General features: G+C 35.9%; 1 protein-coding gene across 5 annotated transcripts in view; it reads left to right on the top strand.

Annotated features, from left to right (window-relative positions):
• Positions 1-18,873, top strand: part of SCN2A (sodium voltage-gated channel alpha subunit 2) — a 75,446-nt gene that overhangs the window by 37,307 nt on the left and 19,266 nt on the right. For 3 of the 5 annotated variants that reach the window (XM_069861180.1, XM_069861179.1, XM_069861181.1), the window contains exons 11-17: positions 1,265-1,555; positions 4,773-5,153; positions 6,162-6,294; positions 7,802-8,040; positions 8,910-9,083; positions 10,626-10,982; positions 12,493-12,972. In XM_069861180.1, coding sequence (XP_069717281.1) covers positions 1,265-1,555; positions 4,773-5,153; positions 6,162-6,294; positions 7,802-8,040; positions 8,910-9,083; positions 10,626-10,982; positions 12,493-12,972 — 2,055 coding nt within the window. The remainder of the gene's footprint in view (positions 1-1,264; positions 1,556-4,772; positions 5,154-6,161; positions 6,295-7,801; positions 8,041-8,909; positions 9,084-10,625; positions 10,983-12,492; positions 12,973-18,873) is intronic. The other 2 variants (XM_069861183.1, XM_069861182.1) reach the window with 1 other exon arrangement.

Here is an 18,873-nt window from a genome sequence, read left to right as displayed (position 1 = left end):
CTTTAATGTTTTCCATTGCACAGTTTCAGGTGGCTTAAGTGAATCTATTAACTTGTAACAAAAACTTATAAACAGTGAACTGAAGTATGGGATTTTCAAATTGGAGATGGAAATTAACCTTTTTACTGAGCACTTGAACAAGTTGCCTAGAGTTCTTGTAGACTCACCATCACTGGAGATAATCAGAAGCCATCTGGGCGTGGTGCTGGGCAGCCTGCTTTAGGTAACCCTGTCAGTGTTGGGCAGTTGGACACAATGAGCTCCAGAAGTTCCTTACCAACCTCATCCATTCTGTGATTCTGTGAAATGGAGATGTGGGAAAAACCCCTCAGGAATTCTTCTAATTTATGTAATAGAAGCAAAATTATTGTAGGTGCTGTGGGAGAAATATTTTGCTTCAACAACGTTGGGCTTTTTTTGCTCCTTCCTAAGCTTTCACAGCAGAAGGCGATAGTGTTCCAGTTTTAAAGAAAACTGGAAAAAATGGAGAAACTGGAGAAAATGCTTCTGTGTTACAGACATCATGATTATGTTCTGCTTTGAAATTTCTTCTCATTTTTCGAAGACTATGAAATCTTAATAGGATAATTGGTAATGTCTGCTTGGCATGTGGCCACATAGAGCAAAAGTTGAACAATGTCTTCCCTGTAAGCACATGACTAAAGTCAGCAATAGGGTTTTTTAAGTTGGTTTGTAGGGAGTTTTTTAACTTGTAAATAAATGTTAATCAAATGCTCCAAAACTATTTGAAACTTTAAACAGAGACAGGTCTCTAATAGCCTGCAGTTTAATTCCAATCTCTGATTATGATTTGCAAAACTGAGATAAACAGTGTTACACAAGATATTCAGTATACTAGAGTATTCAAAATTCAGCAGAATGGTGTAAGGAAGTGTTTGCTTCCTGTTAGCAGGGATTTTTCCTGTTGTTTGAGCCTCAATTCCTTATTCTTATATAGCATTTCAGGTGAGAATTTTGTTGCAACATATTGCTCCAATCTAAAACAGATGCTTGTTATCTTGGTTCTCTGACAGCACCGTCTTCCCTTAGGCTGCTCTAACTCGTGGTTTATGGATCACTGGCAAATTATGGTTCCTGTGGTATTTCACAAAATATACTTATTATGATATGCTGGGTTCAGTGAAGTGCAATTATTGCTTTTTTTTCAAAATCATTTTTTTTTAAGAATGGCAATAAATTTAAATTAACGAATGGTGCATGTTTGTATAAATGTTGTAAATTGCATATGTGCTTGTACGTATAGGCAGCAGCAGCAGCTGCAGCAGCCGACTCAAGAGATTATAGTGGAGTAGGTGGAATAGGTGGATTCTCCGAAAGTTCTTCTGAGGCATCCAAGCTGAGCTCAAAGAGTGCTAAAGAGAGAAGGAATAGAAGAAAGAAAAAAAAGCAAAAAGAACAATCTGAAGGTGAGGAGAAGGATGGAGAAGAATTTCACAAATCCGAATCAGAGGACAGCATCAAAAGAAAAGGTTTCCGATTTTCCATTGAGGGGAATAGACTGACATATGAAAAGAGATTCTCTTCCCCACACCAGGTACCATAGTATTATTACCTCTTAAACACCTTTGTTGTCTACTCGTAATATAACAAAACCGTGTAAATTAGTTTGGTTGTTTCTTGCAAAAGCTACCACAGATTCTTTAATATCTTAAATCAAAGTATGAGCAAGTTATTACTTCCAGCCAAAGATGAAACACTAAGAATTTGAGAGATCTTATTTTTATCCTGAATTTATGTGTAAAAAATCAAAATAATGTATATTAGTTAAAATCAGTTGTACTTCAAGTTTCTTAATGAAAATGGACCTATCTCTCCATCAAGGTGGATGTAGTCAGCATTATCAGTGGCTTCAAAATTTGATGCACACATATGAATGAATTTAATGTTTTAAATGAGAAAAATACTAAACTTGGGATGCAAAACACCCAGTAGAAATAGCATAAATATGTATGTGAAATTTGACAAATCTTGTATGAGACTATTAATTATGTTATCTTAAAGAAGGTGGAAATATCTGTGGCAATGTGTCCTTGCATGTATTCTCTTACATTGAAATACTAGTGACTCAATGCCATCCGCATCTCCCATCTAGATTTATTATCACGTTTATTTAATTTGATAGTTTTGTTGTGTTATCCCTTCTACATTTTCCAGAGCTCCTCTTCATTTGTCCACCTCCAACTCTCCCTTCAGGATTTCAAGTCCACATCTTGCACCCATTCTGTCCTTTTTCTGCCCCTTTGTGTGCCTCAATATGCTTCTTCCTTTTATCTGCACCTTCTTGATTCTCCCTGGTCTTTATGACTTGCTTTTTCTCTCTTTTTAGTCACTATTACTAAACTCATTCCTTCCTTTTAAATCCTCTTCTATTATTGTCTCTAGAAAGCCTGTTTCATCCCTAAATAGATCATGAGCATCCATATTCTCTTCATGTATCACTTCCTCCGGCTTACATTCTCAAAGAAGCTCAGATCTCTTCATCCAATGTTTTCTTATTAAGGACTGTCCTTCTTAGACCAGACTGTGGTGGGAATATAATGTTTCTAGCTTCCTACTTCTGCCAAGTTAACTCCTCCTTCTGCTTTCTAACGTATTTCCTTTTTTAATAGTATTGCATCCTTCCTCACCCTCCCTCTTGGTCTGCCACCATTTTATGTTGTTAGCTGTCTAACTAGTCTCTGTAAGACTTCATTGCTGATTTAGTTAGTTCATGATTCATTCTGTTCACGATACCAATTTTCACACCTATCTCCATTGACTTCAACTTCATGTTGAAGACCCATCAGATACAACCCTTAGGTTCATATTCTTGCTTGTATCTTCATTCAAACTGCAGCTATATTCAACTGCAGCTTAATTCATCCCTCTTGTAAGAAAAGAAGCATGCCTCATATAACTTGCTTCTCTTACCTTTTCATCTCTAAGTTCAATTAGCTGTTTACTACGAGAGTCTAGTAATTCCTTCTCCTCCGATTTTCCAACCCTAGATCCTTTTCATTCTGGGTTCTAGCCAGTAAATAGAAATTCCACTACCAGTTTTTAATAAACTTTTCCTAGGTAGAACTCAGATTTATATCTCATCTTTGACATTTTCCTTGACATTTCACTTGCATTCAATGTAACTGACCATTATGTTCTTCTTGAAAACTTATTCTTTGTAATATTCATGATTTTGTCTCCTGTCAGTTCTCCTTGTTTAGTTGTGCTCTAGAAACTCCTTTTACCCCTCTGGAAGTTTTCTAAGGGATTTTCACAAGGCATTTTACTAGTTTCCTTCTCTCTTTTTCTTTTTTTCTTATTTCTTTTTAAAAAAGCCTGTACTCTGGACCCGCAACTGCAAATAATTTTTAACTTGAACCTCTTTCCATGTCCCAAATACTGCTGTATTCATCAAGAATGTTGTTGCAAAGAGCATTAACCTAACTCGTGGCTTTTATCTAATCTGCTAGTAAACGTATCAACCTAAAGATATTTTTTTAATACCGTAAAACATATATGCCTAAAGTTCTATCCAATCCACCCGTAAAACATATATGCCTAAAGTTCTATCCAACCCACCCTCTCTACTTACAGTAAACAAGCCAAGTCTCAGCTTTGACTGACCTACGCCAGCATTCATAATCTCCTGTTAAATTTTCCAGCTAGTTTCTTTGAGCTCTTTCTGGTATGCCACCCCTCATGCTTGGAAGAAGCTCCCATGAGTTTCCACAAAACACTTCATTGCTTTCCTCAAATCCCTCTTTAAAACTCTCTTTTACCATGCTGCCTACAGAAAGCTTGACAGGGAAGTGACTTCAGGTGAGCTAAGACCACTGTTTATCATACCCATCTATTTTGCCTCCTTGTATTCCCTCTCTTTTTGTATCCGTCTGTTGTGTTACACTTAGATGATAAGTTCTTTGCAGAGTGCCTTTTTGTTCTGTATTTTGCAGTACCTAGAATAATGGGGGTCAGGTCCATAAAGATAAGGTGCAGAAGAGAAACAAAGACACTGCTTTGTTATGTATCTTCTCTGCTATTCATAGAGGTGCTGGGTGAAATCGGGCTAATGCTAATCAATGAAGTCAAAAGAATCACTAATATGAATTAAATAAGGTGTATAATATTTACAAGATTAGAATGCTATTTTGAATTTGATCCTGAGAAGATCCTCCTATAGCAGAACATCTACCCACGTGAGTAAACTGATGAAGATTAGTGGGGACTGTTCATACAAAATTACATGCATATCTTTGCATATTCACAATAGCTAAGACTTAGCAAAATTAAAAACTTGACTAGTATCTGAAAAAAAAAAAGTATGTTTTTTAAACTCGGCAGCATTTGGGAGCTACCTCTGTGTGCAGCCTGAGTCACAGGAAATTTGGCTAAAATTGTGTTTACTCAGCCTGTCAGACTAATGCCAACCTGGGGAAAATAGCGTCTAGATGTACTTACTCAGTTTATAAACAATTAGTGGTAAACGAGGCAGAATGGCAGAGGAAACAATTCTGTTAAGCAGTTTCTTTTTCTCTAATTAAACCAATTGATTTAATATATCCAAAGTAGTGAAATAACTAGTCTTTGTCTGTCACTTATGTGCTCTTTGTTTACTATCCAAAAGCGAGTGTATTGGGGAGGGGTGTACCAGTTCATTTCTTTGTAGATGATCTTACCCTTTAAGACATATTAACACTGTGGTTCTTTGCCCTGTGTGAAAATATATTTAAAAGGGTTTTCATGTGACTATCATTGTTTTTATTTGCCTACAGTCTTTGCTGAGTATTCGCGGCTCCCTGTTTTCCCCAAGGCGCAATAGCAGAACAAGTCTTTTCAGCTTCAGAGGTCGAGCAAAGGATGTAGGATCAGAAAATGACTTTGCTGATGATGAGCACAGCACTTTTGAAGACAATGAGAGCAGAAGAGATTCTCTCTTTGTTCCTCATAGACATGGTGAACGGCGCAACAGTAATATTAGTCAGGCCAGTAGGTCATCCAGGACAGTACCTACACTTCCAGCAAACGGGAAGATGCACAGCACTGTGGATTGCAATGGAGTAGTTTCTTTAGTTGGTGGGCCAACAGCTCTGACATCACCTACCGGACAGCTTCTACCAGAGGTGATGATTGATAAAGCAGCCACTGCTAGCAATGTAAGGAAGTCTGCAATAGCGTAGGCATGATGTCCTCTCTCTGTATAATCAGCTACTGTTTCTACAGAATTTAGTCACTTGGGAGTGATTCCCTTTCTGGCCAAGATGTGAATGCTCCTTTCGTATATTCCAGTTATAAGCCGAACTGATAATATATGCTAATTTACTGGGAATCAACAGAATAGCACAGTAAACCACTGAATAAATGTAATATATGTATTCTTCTACCCAATGATTCATTATGCTAACTGAAGAATTAACTGGAAGATTGTGTATTCATATATCAGATATGATGTATCTGATAAATGAATGAGATGAAATAAAAAAAATGAAAAAAGTCCTAAATTAATTATATTTATTTAATGGAATATATTAAATGAGTATTCAACTTGCCATTGACCATATATGAAACTTTTAATATAACACTGATAATGCAATTTACACAGATTGCGATAGTGTTCTTGTCACAGTTATTTCCTCAGGGGCTTTGATTTTTTGAGATGGCAACATTCTTAAGTATTTTTCTTCTATTTTGCTTGAAACATGTGCTAGAAAAATGCTTATTTATTCTAAATGAAGAGTTATTTAAAAAAATACACTTACTTTTTGTGCTTTTATTGTTATCTCTGTGGGCTGTACGTTTTCATGCTTAGAAAAAGACTTCACTGCCTAATTAGAAAGATATTTATGGCAGAGCTCATTGGCAAGCATAGGGGAACTTTTTATAGTCTGAAAACTGTTTATAGTCTAAAATCTGCTTTAATGCATCAGCCCTATTTCAGCGAATTACTTGAAAACATGTTCTTTAAGCACAAGAGCAATCCTACTGATGTATTTGACTATTTGCTCTATAGAAGATGAGGTATACAGTAGTCTATTGCAAAACCACAACACAAATGGAGCATGGCACAGGACAGCAGTGTGTTTTAAACCATTATACTCTTACACTTTTTACAGTGTTATTAAACAAACAATCAATAGGCTATTTTATTGATGTTTTATTTTCAGGGCACTACTACAGAAACTGACTTAAGAAAGAGACGATCTAGTTCTTATCATGTTCCTATGGACTACCTAACAGATCCCAGTGCAAGGCAAAGAGCAATGAGCATAGCCAGCATGCTTACAAACACCATGGAAGGTATGTAACCCAGAATTATTCCACAATAATGCAATAAAGTGCTATTAAATGCTTGATACATTAAGTAGTAGAGAGGTTTTAAGGCAGCTTTTTCAGCCTTAAGTGTGTAGGCAAGATAAGATTTGTATTTAGACGTAGTGTGGGTTTTTTTAAAGATTCACTGATATATTTGGAAAAGCTGTCAAGCTTTCAATATACTAATGGGTTTGAGGTGGAAGCAGAAAACTTTCAAGTTAAATTCAAGCAGAAAGCAACTGATCAATTCAGTGTTTTTCTAGAGAAGTTATGTTTTGGGGTAAAAGGTCTTTCAGGTTACTGAAGCAGCTGCTTCTTGCGGAAGAACAATCTCCTACCGATTCACCACACGTGCCTCTCAAGAAAGGAGGATTGCCTTGTTCTTTCTGTAAGGCTGAATACAATGAATCTGGTTATGCCTAGAAAAGCAAATGGGGAGGTAATAATGAGTGGTCTCACACATGTGGACCATAATACTGTCTGAATAGTTGTCTGACTTAAGTTTTGTTCTAAATTTTTATCTTTCCTGAGAAAAATTTTAAACATTTTATTCATTCTATGTTTAGAATCATAGAATGGTTTTGGTTGGACACCTTCCTCTGTACCAGGTTGCTCAAAGCCTTATCCAGACTGGCCTTGAACACTTCCTGGCCTTGAATGCTTCCAGGGAGGAGACGTCCACAACTTCTCTGAGAAACCTGTTTCAGTATCTCACCACCCTCAGAGTAAAGAATTTCTTCCTTATATCTAATTTAAATATACCCTCTTTCAGTTTAAAACCATAAACCCATGTCTTATCACTACATGCCCTGACAAAGAGCCCCTCCCCAGCTTTCCTGGGGACCCTTTTAGGTGCTGGAAGGCTACTATAATGTTTCCCAGAGCCCTCTGTTCTTTGCTCTGTCCTCATAGGGGAGTTACTCCAACACTCTGATCATCTTTGTGGCCTTCCTCTGGAGCTGTTCTAACAAGTCCATATATTTCTTGTCCTGGGGACCCCAGAGCTGAACCCAGTACTCCAGGTGGTGTCATGACTGCAGATTAAAGGGGGAGAATCACCTCCCTTGACCTGCTGGCAACACTTCTTTTGAGGCAGCCTAGAACGAGATTGACTTTCTGGGCTGTGAGCGCTCATTACTGGCTCATATCCAGTTTTTCATCTACCAGTACCCTTTAACTCATGCATCGCCCAGCCTTTACACCAGATTTCTAAGACAAATTTGTATTATGCATCCTATTTAGCATTTGCTTGTGAATGTTTATTTTATCTATTGAATAGTGTTGTGATTACATAAAATTTAAAACACAGTGTGATAGATTTTTTTAATTCTAATTGCTTTTGATTGATAATTGTGTTTGTTTCAAAAGGTCTACAATATCAACTCAGTTTAGCCACAGTACCTTGGGAAACAACATTCAGGCCTCAAGGAAACATCCAGGTGGTACTGCAGAAGAGAAATACTTAAAATCTTATTTTCATTTTTCTCTCTAGAACTGGAAGAATCCAGACAGAAATGCCCACCATGCTGGTATAAATTTGCTAACACTTGCTTAATTTGGGACTGCTGCACTCCCTGGCTGAAAGTCAAACATATAGTAAATTTGATTGTGATGGACCCATTTGTTGATCTGGCAATTACGATCTGCATTGTTCTGAATACCCTGTTCATGGCCATGGAGCATTATCCAATGACAGAACAGTTTAGTGGTGTGCTTTCAGTAGGAAACCTTGTAAGTCTTTCACAATGTACCATGTATCTCAAATGCATTTTTCATAAGTATTTCGTCTGCGACCTGTGTACATATATGTAAAAAGAAAATGTCGACTAGATATTTAGAGGCTTGAGATGGTTGAATATAAATTTAAATTTAAGCTGTACTGAAACCCTCCTTATTGACATTTGTGGATTTTGCCACTCTTGCTTCATGGAGGGTAAGATTTTAAGGTTTATTTAGTCAATATGCATTTTGATTTCTAAAACTTCCAACTCCTGTAACTGAAGCTGGCTCAAGGAAGTTACCTAATATTTTTTCTTGGATGGATACATAGAAATCATAAGAACTTACAGTTCCATTCCCACACCTGTTCCACTCCTCACTGGGGCTTTCTGAGTTCAGGAAACTGTAGAGGGGAAAGACCCAGTGAGCGTGGCAGATATCCTGCAGCTCCACAGGAAATTATGGAATGGTGTGACAGTGCCTTCTGCAGGTCATCCTGAACTTTCAGTATAATGTTTTTTTCTCAATAAAATCATTGTCCCTATCATAAAATTGGCTTTATCCCTAGAAGCAAAAAGATTTCCCAAGGGCAAAGATGAGATCTAAGGATGAAAAAATCAGAAGAGCTTCTGTATATCAGTATTTACACATGCACATTAGCCTGCATATTCCCATTTACCTCTTTCTTTGAAACCAAACATTGTGATGCATATGTACGCTTCAAATCAAAATTTAATTCCTAACCCAAATTCCTGGCACAGCAGAGAAGCTATTCAGATTTGTCATAGATTTCTTGCTGAAGATCTAAGTTGATACCATTAGTTTTATTTTTTTAATATTTTCTCATTAAACTGGACTAAGTAATTGTATTTTCCTTGCAGGTGTTTACTGGAATTTTCACAGCAGAAATGTTTCTCAAGATAATTGCCATGGATCCTTATTATTATTTCCAAGAAGGCTGGAATATTTTTGATGGTTTTATTGTGAGTCTTAGTTTAATGGAGCTTGGCCTTGCAAATGTAGAAGGATTATCTGTCCTTCGATCATTCCGATTGGTAAATATACTAACTAAAATGTGTTTCTATGTTCTGTTCGTGCATGTATGTTGTGCATATATATTTGGCTTAGACAGAGATCTTGTCATAGTTTACAAAATACTGAATTGCATACCCACTACATGGCAACTATCTGTCAAGTTTGTTTTACATATTATCATAGTAACATCTATTTTTTTCTTCAAGACACTATCACCATCAATTCTGTTCTTCCAGTGAGTGTTCCTTACACATTAAATTTTTTTAATAATAATATCTCTTTTTCTCCCGCAACAGGCACTCACTACCTGTTAGTAAGTAACAGATTAGTTAATAAAAGCTTTAGCTGATAGGCTTCCAGAAACCAATTTTCTTACATGGTTAGTTTCAGAAGAGAATAGTGTTTAAGATTTTTCTTTAAACAGAGATTTTTCATCACTACCAGACTTCTTACCATCCTCTGCAAGAGGCCATCCACTGTCTAACAGCTTTTCTATTCAGAAGTCACTACAGTCTCTCTGTCTGTTATGAAATACTTGTTATGAATAAGAACCTGAAGAAACTATGTCTTGGTGAAGAATAGACTAGCATGCAAGTTGACATACAAATACTCTTCTGGAAAGACCTACACAGTAACAGACATAAAGTTAGAGTTCCTAGTTATCAAGCTCAATCTTTTGCCTTAAGTAGAGCAAAAATATTCAACTTCAAATAATAGTTAAATAACTCCCCCTATAAAAGCACTGTGTATGGATTTATTTCTCACTCAGTAATAGAGTTCTGGTATTGTTTTCATGTCTATATATTTTATTTATGTCTCATCCCATTAAATAACACTTGGATTTCTATTATTAGTATTCTCTTTAAATTGTATGAGCGCTTTCTGTATACTTCCAGGTAATTTCCTTTTTATGTTTCAAGTTGTACTTAAATGTAACACTTTTCTTGGCTGTTTTCCTCAAGGTTATATTGCAAACTTTGTAAGACACCTTATGCTTATTTTAAATGACAGAAAGATACTGTAAAGGATACTAGCAAGTAACTTGTATGCCTGTCATTAACAACTCTAGCTTGTTTCTAGGAAAACCCTTTCTTCCATGTCTCTGCCAGTTAAGATGAAAGAGATCTGGAAGTGTCGAAACACTGACAATCCTGTTAAACTGATCACATTTCAAGTGTGCTTGTTTATGTTTAGTAATATTCCCTTAGATTTAACTAAAGGAGAAAGACTCCTTTGTCCAACTTGTTCAACAAGTACAACTTGTTTATAGATATATAGTCACCAGAAGTGGCAAAGTCTCATTTGGAGACTTTGTGATAATTGCAATGTAAATGAAATGAGAATATGTACGGTATTTTTGACGTATGACTTGAATCAGGACCCTAAACTGCTGATGTCAAGTACTGTACAAAGAACTGGAAACATAAAATTTGCAACTTAAGTTTCTAAAGGTTATGTGAGACATCATTTAGACACAGGGTAACTGAAATACAAAATATGTAGCAGTAATTTCATTACAGTTAGTAACGTGAATAACTCTATGCTATTTTTCTGTTTTGCAGCTTCGAGTTTTCAAATTGGCAAAATCATGGCCAACGCTAAATATGCTGATTAAGATCATTGGCAACTCAGTGGGGGCTTTGGGGAATCTAACTCTGGTGCTGGCCATCATTGTGTTCATTTTCGCTGTGGTTGGGATGCAGCTGTTTGGGAAAAGCTACAAGGAATGTGTCTGCAAGATCTCTAGTGACTGTGAGCTTCCACGCTGGCACATGCATGACTTTTTCCACTCTTTCCTGATTGTGTTTCGAGTGCTGTGTGGAGAATGGATAGAAACAATGTGGGACTGCATGGAGGTTGCAGGCCAAACCATGTGTCTTACAGTCTTCATGATGGTCATGGTGATCGGAAACTTAGTGGTATGTATTCATTTGGGATTTTTAAAAACTACTATAACATATTACCTATTTTTTATGATCTGGAAAACAGAGATGAAGACTGGAGAAGGACTTTAGGAGAACATGTAGTTAATTTACTCTTTCTCTAAACCAAGTTCACATATACATTGATAAATGATAAATAATTGTCTACCTTTTCTTTGAATCTTCAGTAAGTCTAGAACATGATCAGTGCTGAATCACTCTTTTTAAGTAACATCTAACTTAAATCACCTTTTACAGCCAATTAAACTGATTGGTCTCAATAGTGATGAATAGTGGTCTTCCTGACAATGTTTATGTTACTTAAAGGCTTACTGATTCTACTTTCAGTCTTTTATTTCTAATAAAAATAAACCTAGATGTTAATTTTTTTTCTCATAGTTGGTGACTTCTAAACTATTTGTACCTTTTGCTGCTCTCCTCTGAATTCCTCCCAAGCAGCATTTTGGATAGACACCCAAGTACCAAATAAAGTGGAATAATTATACTTCCATATCTTACATCCAGCATTCCTTGTGATACATCCCCAAATGACACCTGAAATTTCTGTGCCAGCATTGCTTTCCTAATGCAGCCTATATGCTCTTTTCTGCAATGCTTTCACCTTGCCAGTTTTCACACCTTCTGTATATGTTTTTCACATTTTGTAACTGTTTTCACACTAATACTTCAGAATTAGATGCCATATTAATTTTGAATCTTTTCAGCAATTTACCAGTGTTATGCCTAACTGTAGTTCTTTCTTGCTGAATGCTAGCGTCCTTTCTCTTTTTGATATCATCCACAAATTTTATAAATAAGCTTCTCCACAGACATAAGCCCTAAGTTTAACTGGACTAGTGCGAGATTCCTGTGATATAACTTCTTAAGTGTTTTGCAAGTTTGAATTGGGAATATTGACAAATATAATTTAAATTTCTCTTGTATGTTTGTAAAACGTAATGCAAGAAAGTCTGAAATAGTTTCCTAAAATTAAGGTGTATCACATCTGTGGACTCTACCTCTTAGCTAGTTTTCCTGACCAAACCGAAAATAGACTGATATACTTTTGGTAAAGATGTTTATTGGATTGTGAATTAGAAACACTGAAACTATGATCTGTTGAACTGTAGAAGACTGGAGTCTGCCTGCATTCCCCTCACCTGTGAACACTACAGTAGATGTAGTTTGCATAAATTACTACATCATGTTGTATTCTGCCTCCTTATGTCATTCTCCATTTTGAGGAGCAGACCTGCACTACTTCCAGTTTGGAGAAGAATGTCAAGGAACAGCTCAGATTTTCATTATGTTAGTCAAGTTAAACAAGCTATAATTGTTTTTAGCAAGTTATACTAAAATATGGGGGACAGGGATTGAGGGTTGGAAAGAACAGCAGGAAGGTGGGTTGAAATAAAGTGTTAGCTGTGTCATATTGAATAATCCATAATGGGATTACTTTCATGACTTAAAAATAAGAGATCCAGCATATTTTCTTACTGTCTTTTAGGTACTCAACCTCTTTTTGGCCTTGCTGCTGAGTTCATTTAGTTCAGACAACCTTGCTGCTACAGATGATGACAATGAAATGAACAATCTACAGATTGCTGTGGCAAGGATACAGAAAGGCATAGATTATGTGAAGAGAAAAGTGCGTGAATTCATCCAAAAAGCATTTGTTAGAAAGCAGAAAGTTTTAGATGAAATCAAACCTCTTGAAGACCTAAACAACAAAAAAGACAGCTGTATTTCGAACCACACAATAGTAGAAATAGGTAAAAACCTTGCCTATCTTAAAGAAGGGAATGGAACTACCAGTGGCATAGGCAGCAGTGTGGAAAAATATGTTGTTGATGAAAGTGATTACATGTCATTCATAAACAACCCAAGTCTCACTGTGACAGTGCCAATTGCTGTCGGGGAATCAGATTTCGAAAATTTAAATACGGAGGAGTTCAGCAGCGAGTCAGACCTGGAAGAAAGCAAAGAGGTAAGACTATTTCTATATTTAAAAGACTGCTGGCTTTCTTTTTTTTCTGCAGTTAATAATGTTGAATTCAAATTTCTGCTTAATTCCTGTACAACAGTATGTACAAACTTGTATTTAAGGTAAAGTGATGTGAGGTTGCAGGTTTTGAATGTAATGGGAGTACAGTATTGAATTTGCAGTAATAGTAAAGATGCATAAGACAACTTTTTAGAAAGTGAATACATGTCTCTGTTTTATTTTGTTAAATAATTCACAAGAAAATGAGCAAATTTAATAGCCCTGGATACCAGAAGTCTTACAAAATATGTGTGGGTTGTGCAAATAACTCCATGCTTATTTCACCAGTGCAATTTATTTACTGTTCTCTGCTTTCTGGAGCGCCTGCCGTCAAGTTAATAGTTCATTCTGATGTTTTTAACCTTTTTGATGTAGTCAAAATATATTCAGATGCATCATAAGTATGTTTGAATTCTGGACCAGCATCACTAAGTGGTTTCATATAAATCGCAAATAATCCATCTGATGGTGGCAGAAACACTGAAGAAACAAAATAATGGCCTTATGGTAAAAAAGTGATGAAGCTTTATATCTCAATATAAGATCCTTTTATACTGCTATCCCTTGTCATTTTGAAAGTGTTAAGATATTTGTTACTTACTGTGATCATAATAAAAAGTATCTCTTTCTGGCATAGTGGGGGGCGAATGGACATATCCTAGCTGCACTTAGTGAGTTCTGGTGGATGCCAAAGCCCTTATTATTGTATTAGCCCAGTGCCTTGTCCTGCACATAGTACATGGTGGAGGCACACAGCCTTAAGTGGAATAAGCCTATACTGTGCTTAGTACTGATGCCAGTTCATTCAGAATTACCGTGGGTAATTCGGAACAGTACTGCATGCTATGGTATTGACATAAACTACTGTAACTATTTTCATAAGTGATTTCTTCACACTTGAATCTGAGGGTATAACTACGGATAAGATTCTTGTAATTCTCACCCTCAGATCCTTTTTTTGTACAGGCCGCATCGGAGACTCATGTTTTCTTGTTTCTTATCAGAAATACCTTTATTGTTCTTTTAAAAATAGTGGGTGTTTGGCAGATTGTATTAATATTTATCTTACTCCTCAAAACTACAACTTGAGCATAGAGCAAAGCAGAAGTTAACCTTACATTGTTCTGTGTAATGAAAAGGGTGACTCTATGAATTTCTTGGTCTGAATGTAGGATTTTAGTTCGTTCTGTCTTTTTACATACGATAAAAAATGGAATCTTTGTCAGGCAGCTTTACACCACACAGAGATAGTGCATTGTTCTGTCCTTCCATTCTTTTGCTGTTCCATTGTTCTACTGTCCCATTGTTAACAGTTTAGAAATTTAATGCTACCAAAGGAACAGCAAATACTGCTAATCTGGTCAAGTTCCACTCATAAGTGAGATCATCCATAATGAATGCATATGGCAGTAGTGCCAGAAGTTATTTTTCTTTTGTAAATCATGTAGTTTCTTAGTATAAGCCTAGTCCTTCTGGTTTTGGGGTTTTTTTTTCCTGCCAATTGTGTTCAAGTCCATCTATCACATTCAGTCTTTTCCCTTAGCAACTAGTGGGAGCCAGAGGATGTACTGAAAGTTTGGGAATAAAGTGTCTTAAGTTAAAGTCCAGTACTGGAAAACAGGATACATTGGATTTCTTCATCACAAAACGTTTATTGCTGCCTTGGTGGAGTAACAAATACCCACCTGTCATTCTGTATTTATCTGTAAAGTTAGTATAGTATTTCTATCAGTTTCAAGGGTGTTATCAGTCTAAATCTATCATTTTTTTTTTGGTAAAACATTCTAAACGCTGCAACTAGAAAGTATGAAGAAGATACTGTTAGTTTATTTTGCACATTCATTGTAACCAGCAATGATGCTTCAGATGATATTACTGTGTGAATGACACTAGAAGAAAATCTGAACGGTGATAATAAGAAGGAACATGATTTTTGGTAGTGGCTAATGATTAAGGCATCTGTTTTGAGAAAAAAAATCTTACCCTCCACCAAAATTAGTTTATAAATTCTTATCGGTCAGTAGGTAGTGGCTAAAATGCAGAAACTGCCTTGGAATAGGGAGTGAAACCTGAATTTCCCATATGAATTGCCTGATCACCAGCGTTTTTCCTTTTGTTTCTTTTTGTAGCCCACTCAATCTTTTAACTGTTTTACTGCACAAGAGCATTATTATGTCAGTAGAAGAGATAGCAGATGTACCTTATTCAAATTTATAGGCTGATGGTTAGCAGGATTGAGTATGACCACAATGACAATTGTGCATCTATTTCTTCATTGTGTAGGAGGATGGTCTGGCTGCTGAGTGTCTTTATTAGGTAAATCTTTCCATTACCCAATGAAGGACCCCAACTGGGTTATTCTACAGGGTGACAAAATATTGGTTTGAATTCCTATAGGGAAAATATTAAAATGGATTATCCCACATTTGAGATATGAGCTCCAATCACTAAGCTCCTCCATATAAAATATTTTTAAAACCCCAGCATCCTCATTGCATTCATGGAGGTACTGAACCCTGTAATCATCAGTGTTAATCATGCTTCAAGAATTCCAAACTGATCAGGTGATAAGAAAGAAATGCATGTTCAGTCAGAACCAAAATTTCTAAGTCTTGCAGAAGTTGAGGGTGAAAAATTGAAGAGACATTTACACATTACAGGCACCTTCAAGAGAGACACAGCAGTTAAGCAAAGGCATCGTGACCATATTTTTTGTTTAAGTGCCTAAATTTCAAATAGATTTTAATCACAAAAGTTTTTTTTATCTTAATCCTAGTTCCTAGTCTTTACTAGATGATTCTTATCCACCAAAGTTTTTGCTATAGAGAGGACTGATGGTTTATTGGTCACAGGACCATGACCTATAGCAAAAGAAGGCATTTTTAAAAATAAAAACTTGACTACAAATGGCTTTTTCTTCGAGTCTTCCTCTTTTTTTGTCATACCATGATGTGCCTCACATTTCTGCCCTCTCATGTTTTCCTGTTTATTCTGCTGTTGCCAAGTGTTGATCTGCCAGTCACTTCATTGCTTATACCACAAATCAAAAGAGATGAAGGCAACACTGCCACCAAACTGCAATCAGTAGCAGTATCCCAAGTGAAAGGCAGCTTAGGCATCCAGGTACTGTGGGAACACTATACAAGATGCTAATGAATGTGTGTCTGTGTGCTTTTGCTTTTCTCTATGTATATATAGGAGCTATAAAAATATTTTTTTCTTAAGTACTATGGGGATGGTTAATAAAGAAAAATTTGTAGCGCATGTACACATGCATACACATATTCACTGTGGTATAAGGCAATAAGCAGAATTTTTACAAAATAATTTTATTTTATTAGCAACTTTTAGTTAAATATATTAATGTTTGGTTAATTCTTTATCATAATATGTGTATTTACCAGTGTTTTGATTGAAGATTATGCCTTCCTAGAAACAATAAATACAATATTGTATGTGCTAGTACATGTGAATTTACAAGGGGTTTTCTAGAGAATTGCCTGAAACCTAAACCAGAATTAATTGTTAGAACATTGTGTCCGTAAGAATGCTAGTGAGGGAGTACAATGTAATAAGAGAATTAAGGAACAAATCCTAAATAAAACTTTACTGTGGAAGTAGAACCATTAACCAATATGGGGCTACTGTGCTGAGTTTGTTGTACTGTACATAAAGGTCTGTGGACCTGAGGTGCATTACTGTTATCCAGTGTAGAAGCTATAAAAATAGTTTCTCCTTTTCAAATCCTTATGTACTATGGGGATGGTTTGTACAGAAAAATTTGTAGTGCATGTATAGCTATGTAGATTTTTATGCTAAGTGTAACTTTTAGGCTAGTAATTACATCAAGATATTCCAAGTTACAAGATATTTTTAAGTGCCTTGAAAAATATAGGATTTCCTAATGCTGTTGTAGACACTTTAATAATGTATATTTTACTTTAAGCAGTATTCAGTGCAAAAAATCAGAGGTGCTGTGTCCTGAACTTCCTTTCCTACCGTTCTTACTTCTCACAGGAGTAGAACCAAGCTGGATCAGTCAAGCGGGCAGCTCTGGTGCCTTTTAGCGAGGCAGAGCATCGTGTCACCAGTTTTACACAGGTTACCTAAGCAAGTTATACATCTATATGTATATACTATATAATCACTTTTTATCTGATATTGACTGGCCTGCATGCTCTTCAGCTATGAACCTGTCCCATTCATTGCAATAAAGTACAAACATGCACAGCTGCTCTCTGGTGAGTCATGAGACTCACATCACAGCATGGTCAGGCAAGATCAGGAGTCCAAATATTTCTGTGGTTCAGACGCAATACTTTCCATGATATTTTAATAGTATTTTGCAGTGCATGCTATGTACCGTTCCCAGTCTTGATGGTAAAGTTTCCAGGATTCTTTTTCTGAAGGTTTTTCTTTCCTTTTCAAGGAAGTCAGAATATGGAACATGTAAGCTATGTTTCTCATCAGAAGCTTATATAAGTCCGTCTGTAAATTGTGTTGATAATCCAAGTCTGCTGGCTGTTTAGGAAAACTTTCATACAAATGAGTTTTAGCTTATAATGGAGCTTACTTGCAAACTCATGAGAGTCACATTTATTTTTCACATTTTTTTTGTTAGAAATGCTTTTCTGCATTACTTTAAGCATTTAGTTATTTTGGAGATAAATATGCAGTACTTGAAGCAACATTAAGCATGAAATTAATTTTATATCTATACTCAAAACGTGACCATCATTTGGTTAAAAAAGGTCATACAAAACTGGTATTTGACTGGTTAAACATTCAGAGATCAGTTCTGCTCTTACTTACACCCACATTTACAAATGTAGAGGTGCAAAGAGAAAACTAATAAAAAGATCTGGACAGTTCAGTCTTACCATAGCTCTTCAGTTTATGCTCACAAATTGACTACCTCACCAAACATCTGAAATTGTCTGCCCTGAGAAGGTTAAACTTGTTCTCATCAATAACAAATAAAGTTAGCAGTCCAGTAAATAAGCTACTGATCCTGGATCAAAAGGTCCCAACCTTCGGATGATTTACATCTCACCTGTTAAACATTCATATAATACTTAGAACATCATAATTGAATGATGATACTTTCATTTTGGTAAATGAATTGAGTTAAAATGTACTTATTGCATAGCTTTTTGTCTGAGATTCTGTAAGGAATAATTTATCTGATAAATTGTATTTTGATTTTAAGATATTGATGACTCAAAATTCTCTGAAGAATTTGGGCTTTAGATTGTTTTTGAATCAGTCACATTGAATTGGCATAATGTGATTCATAGTGGATGATATTAAGTTGTAAATATTAGAGTTAATTGGAGTCTGCTTAATTAATCTTTACAAACTGCAGTCCCTTGCCCTGTTTCAGAAATAGCCATTCACTATTGCTTGTGTGAATTAAAGAGCCTTTTTAAGTAGCTTCCAGTGGGAGTGCTTTTCCAAATATTTCCACTACTACTTACAATGCTTTTGCATTCTTGCAAATATTTTCATTTACTAAATGCTTATAAATAAGTAGATCAAAGGACTTATGAATAGTAATAAAGTACAGAGTGGACTATAATTTAGGAATCCTGCTTTTTTGCAGTATTTGCAAACAATAATCATCACAGAATTGTTTTGTTTTGATTTACAATGTTCTGTTATTTTGAACTGATAAGTGTTACTATGCCTCACTGTATAAGGACTAGAAAGAGTGACATCGAGTCCACTTAATTATACCACTGGATCTACAGTGATATTTACTACTTGGTCAATTTTATTTGTGATATAGCTGCACTGAAAAAGACTGGATAGGTTTGCATATAATGTTGTCATTTATATCACAGA

The sequence above is a fragment of the Phaenicophaeus curvirostris genome, chromosome 7, assembly GCF_032191515.1.
Source record: "Phaenicophaeus curvirostris isolate KB17595 chromosome 7, BPBGC_Pcur_1.0, whole genome shotgun sequence".
NCBI classification, from domain to species: domain Eukaryota; kingdom Metazoa; phylum Chordata; class Aves; order Cuculiformes; family Cuculidae; genus Phaenicophaeus; species Phaenicophaeus curvirostris.
This window is presented reverse-complemented; position numbering and strand designations above follow the sequence as displayed.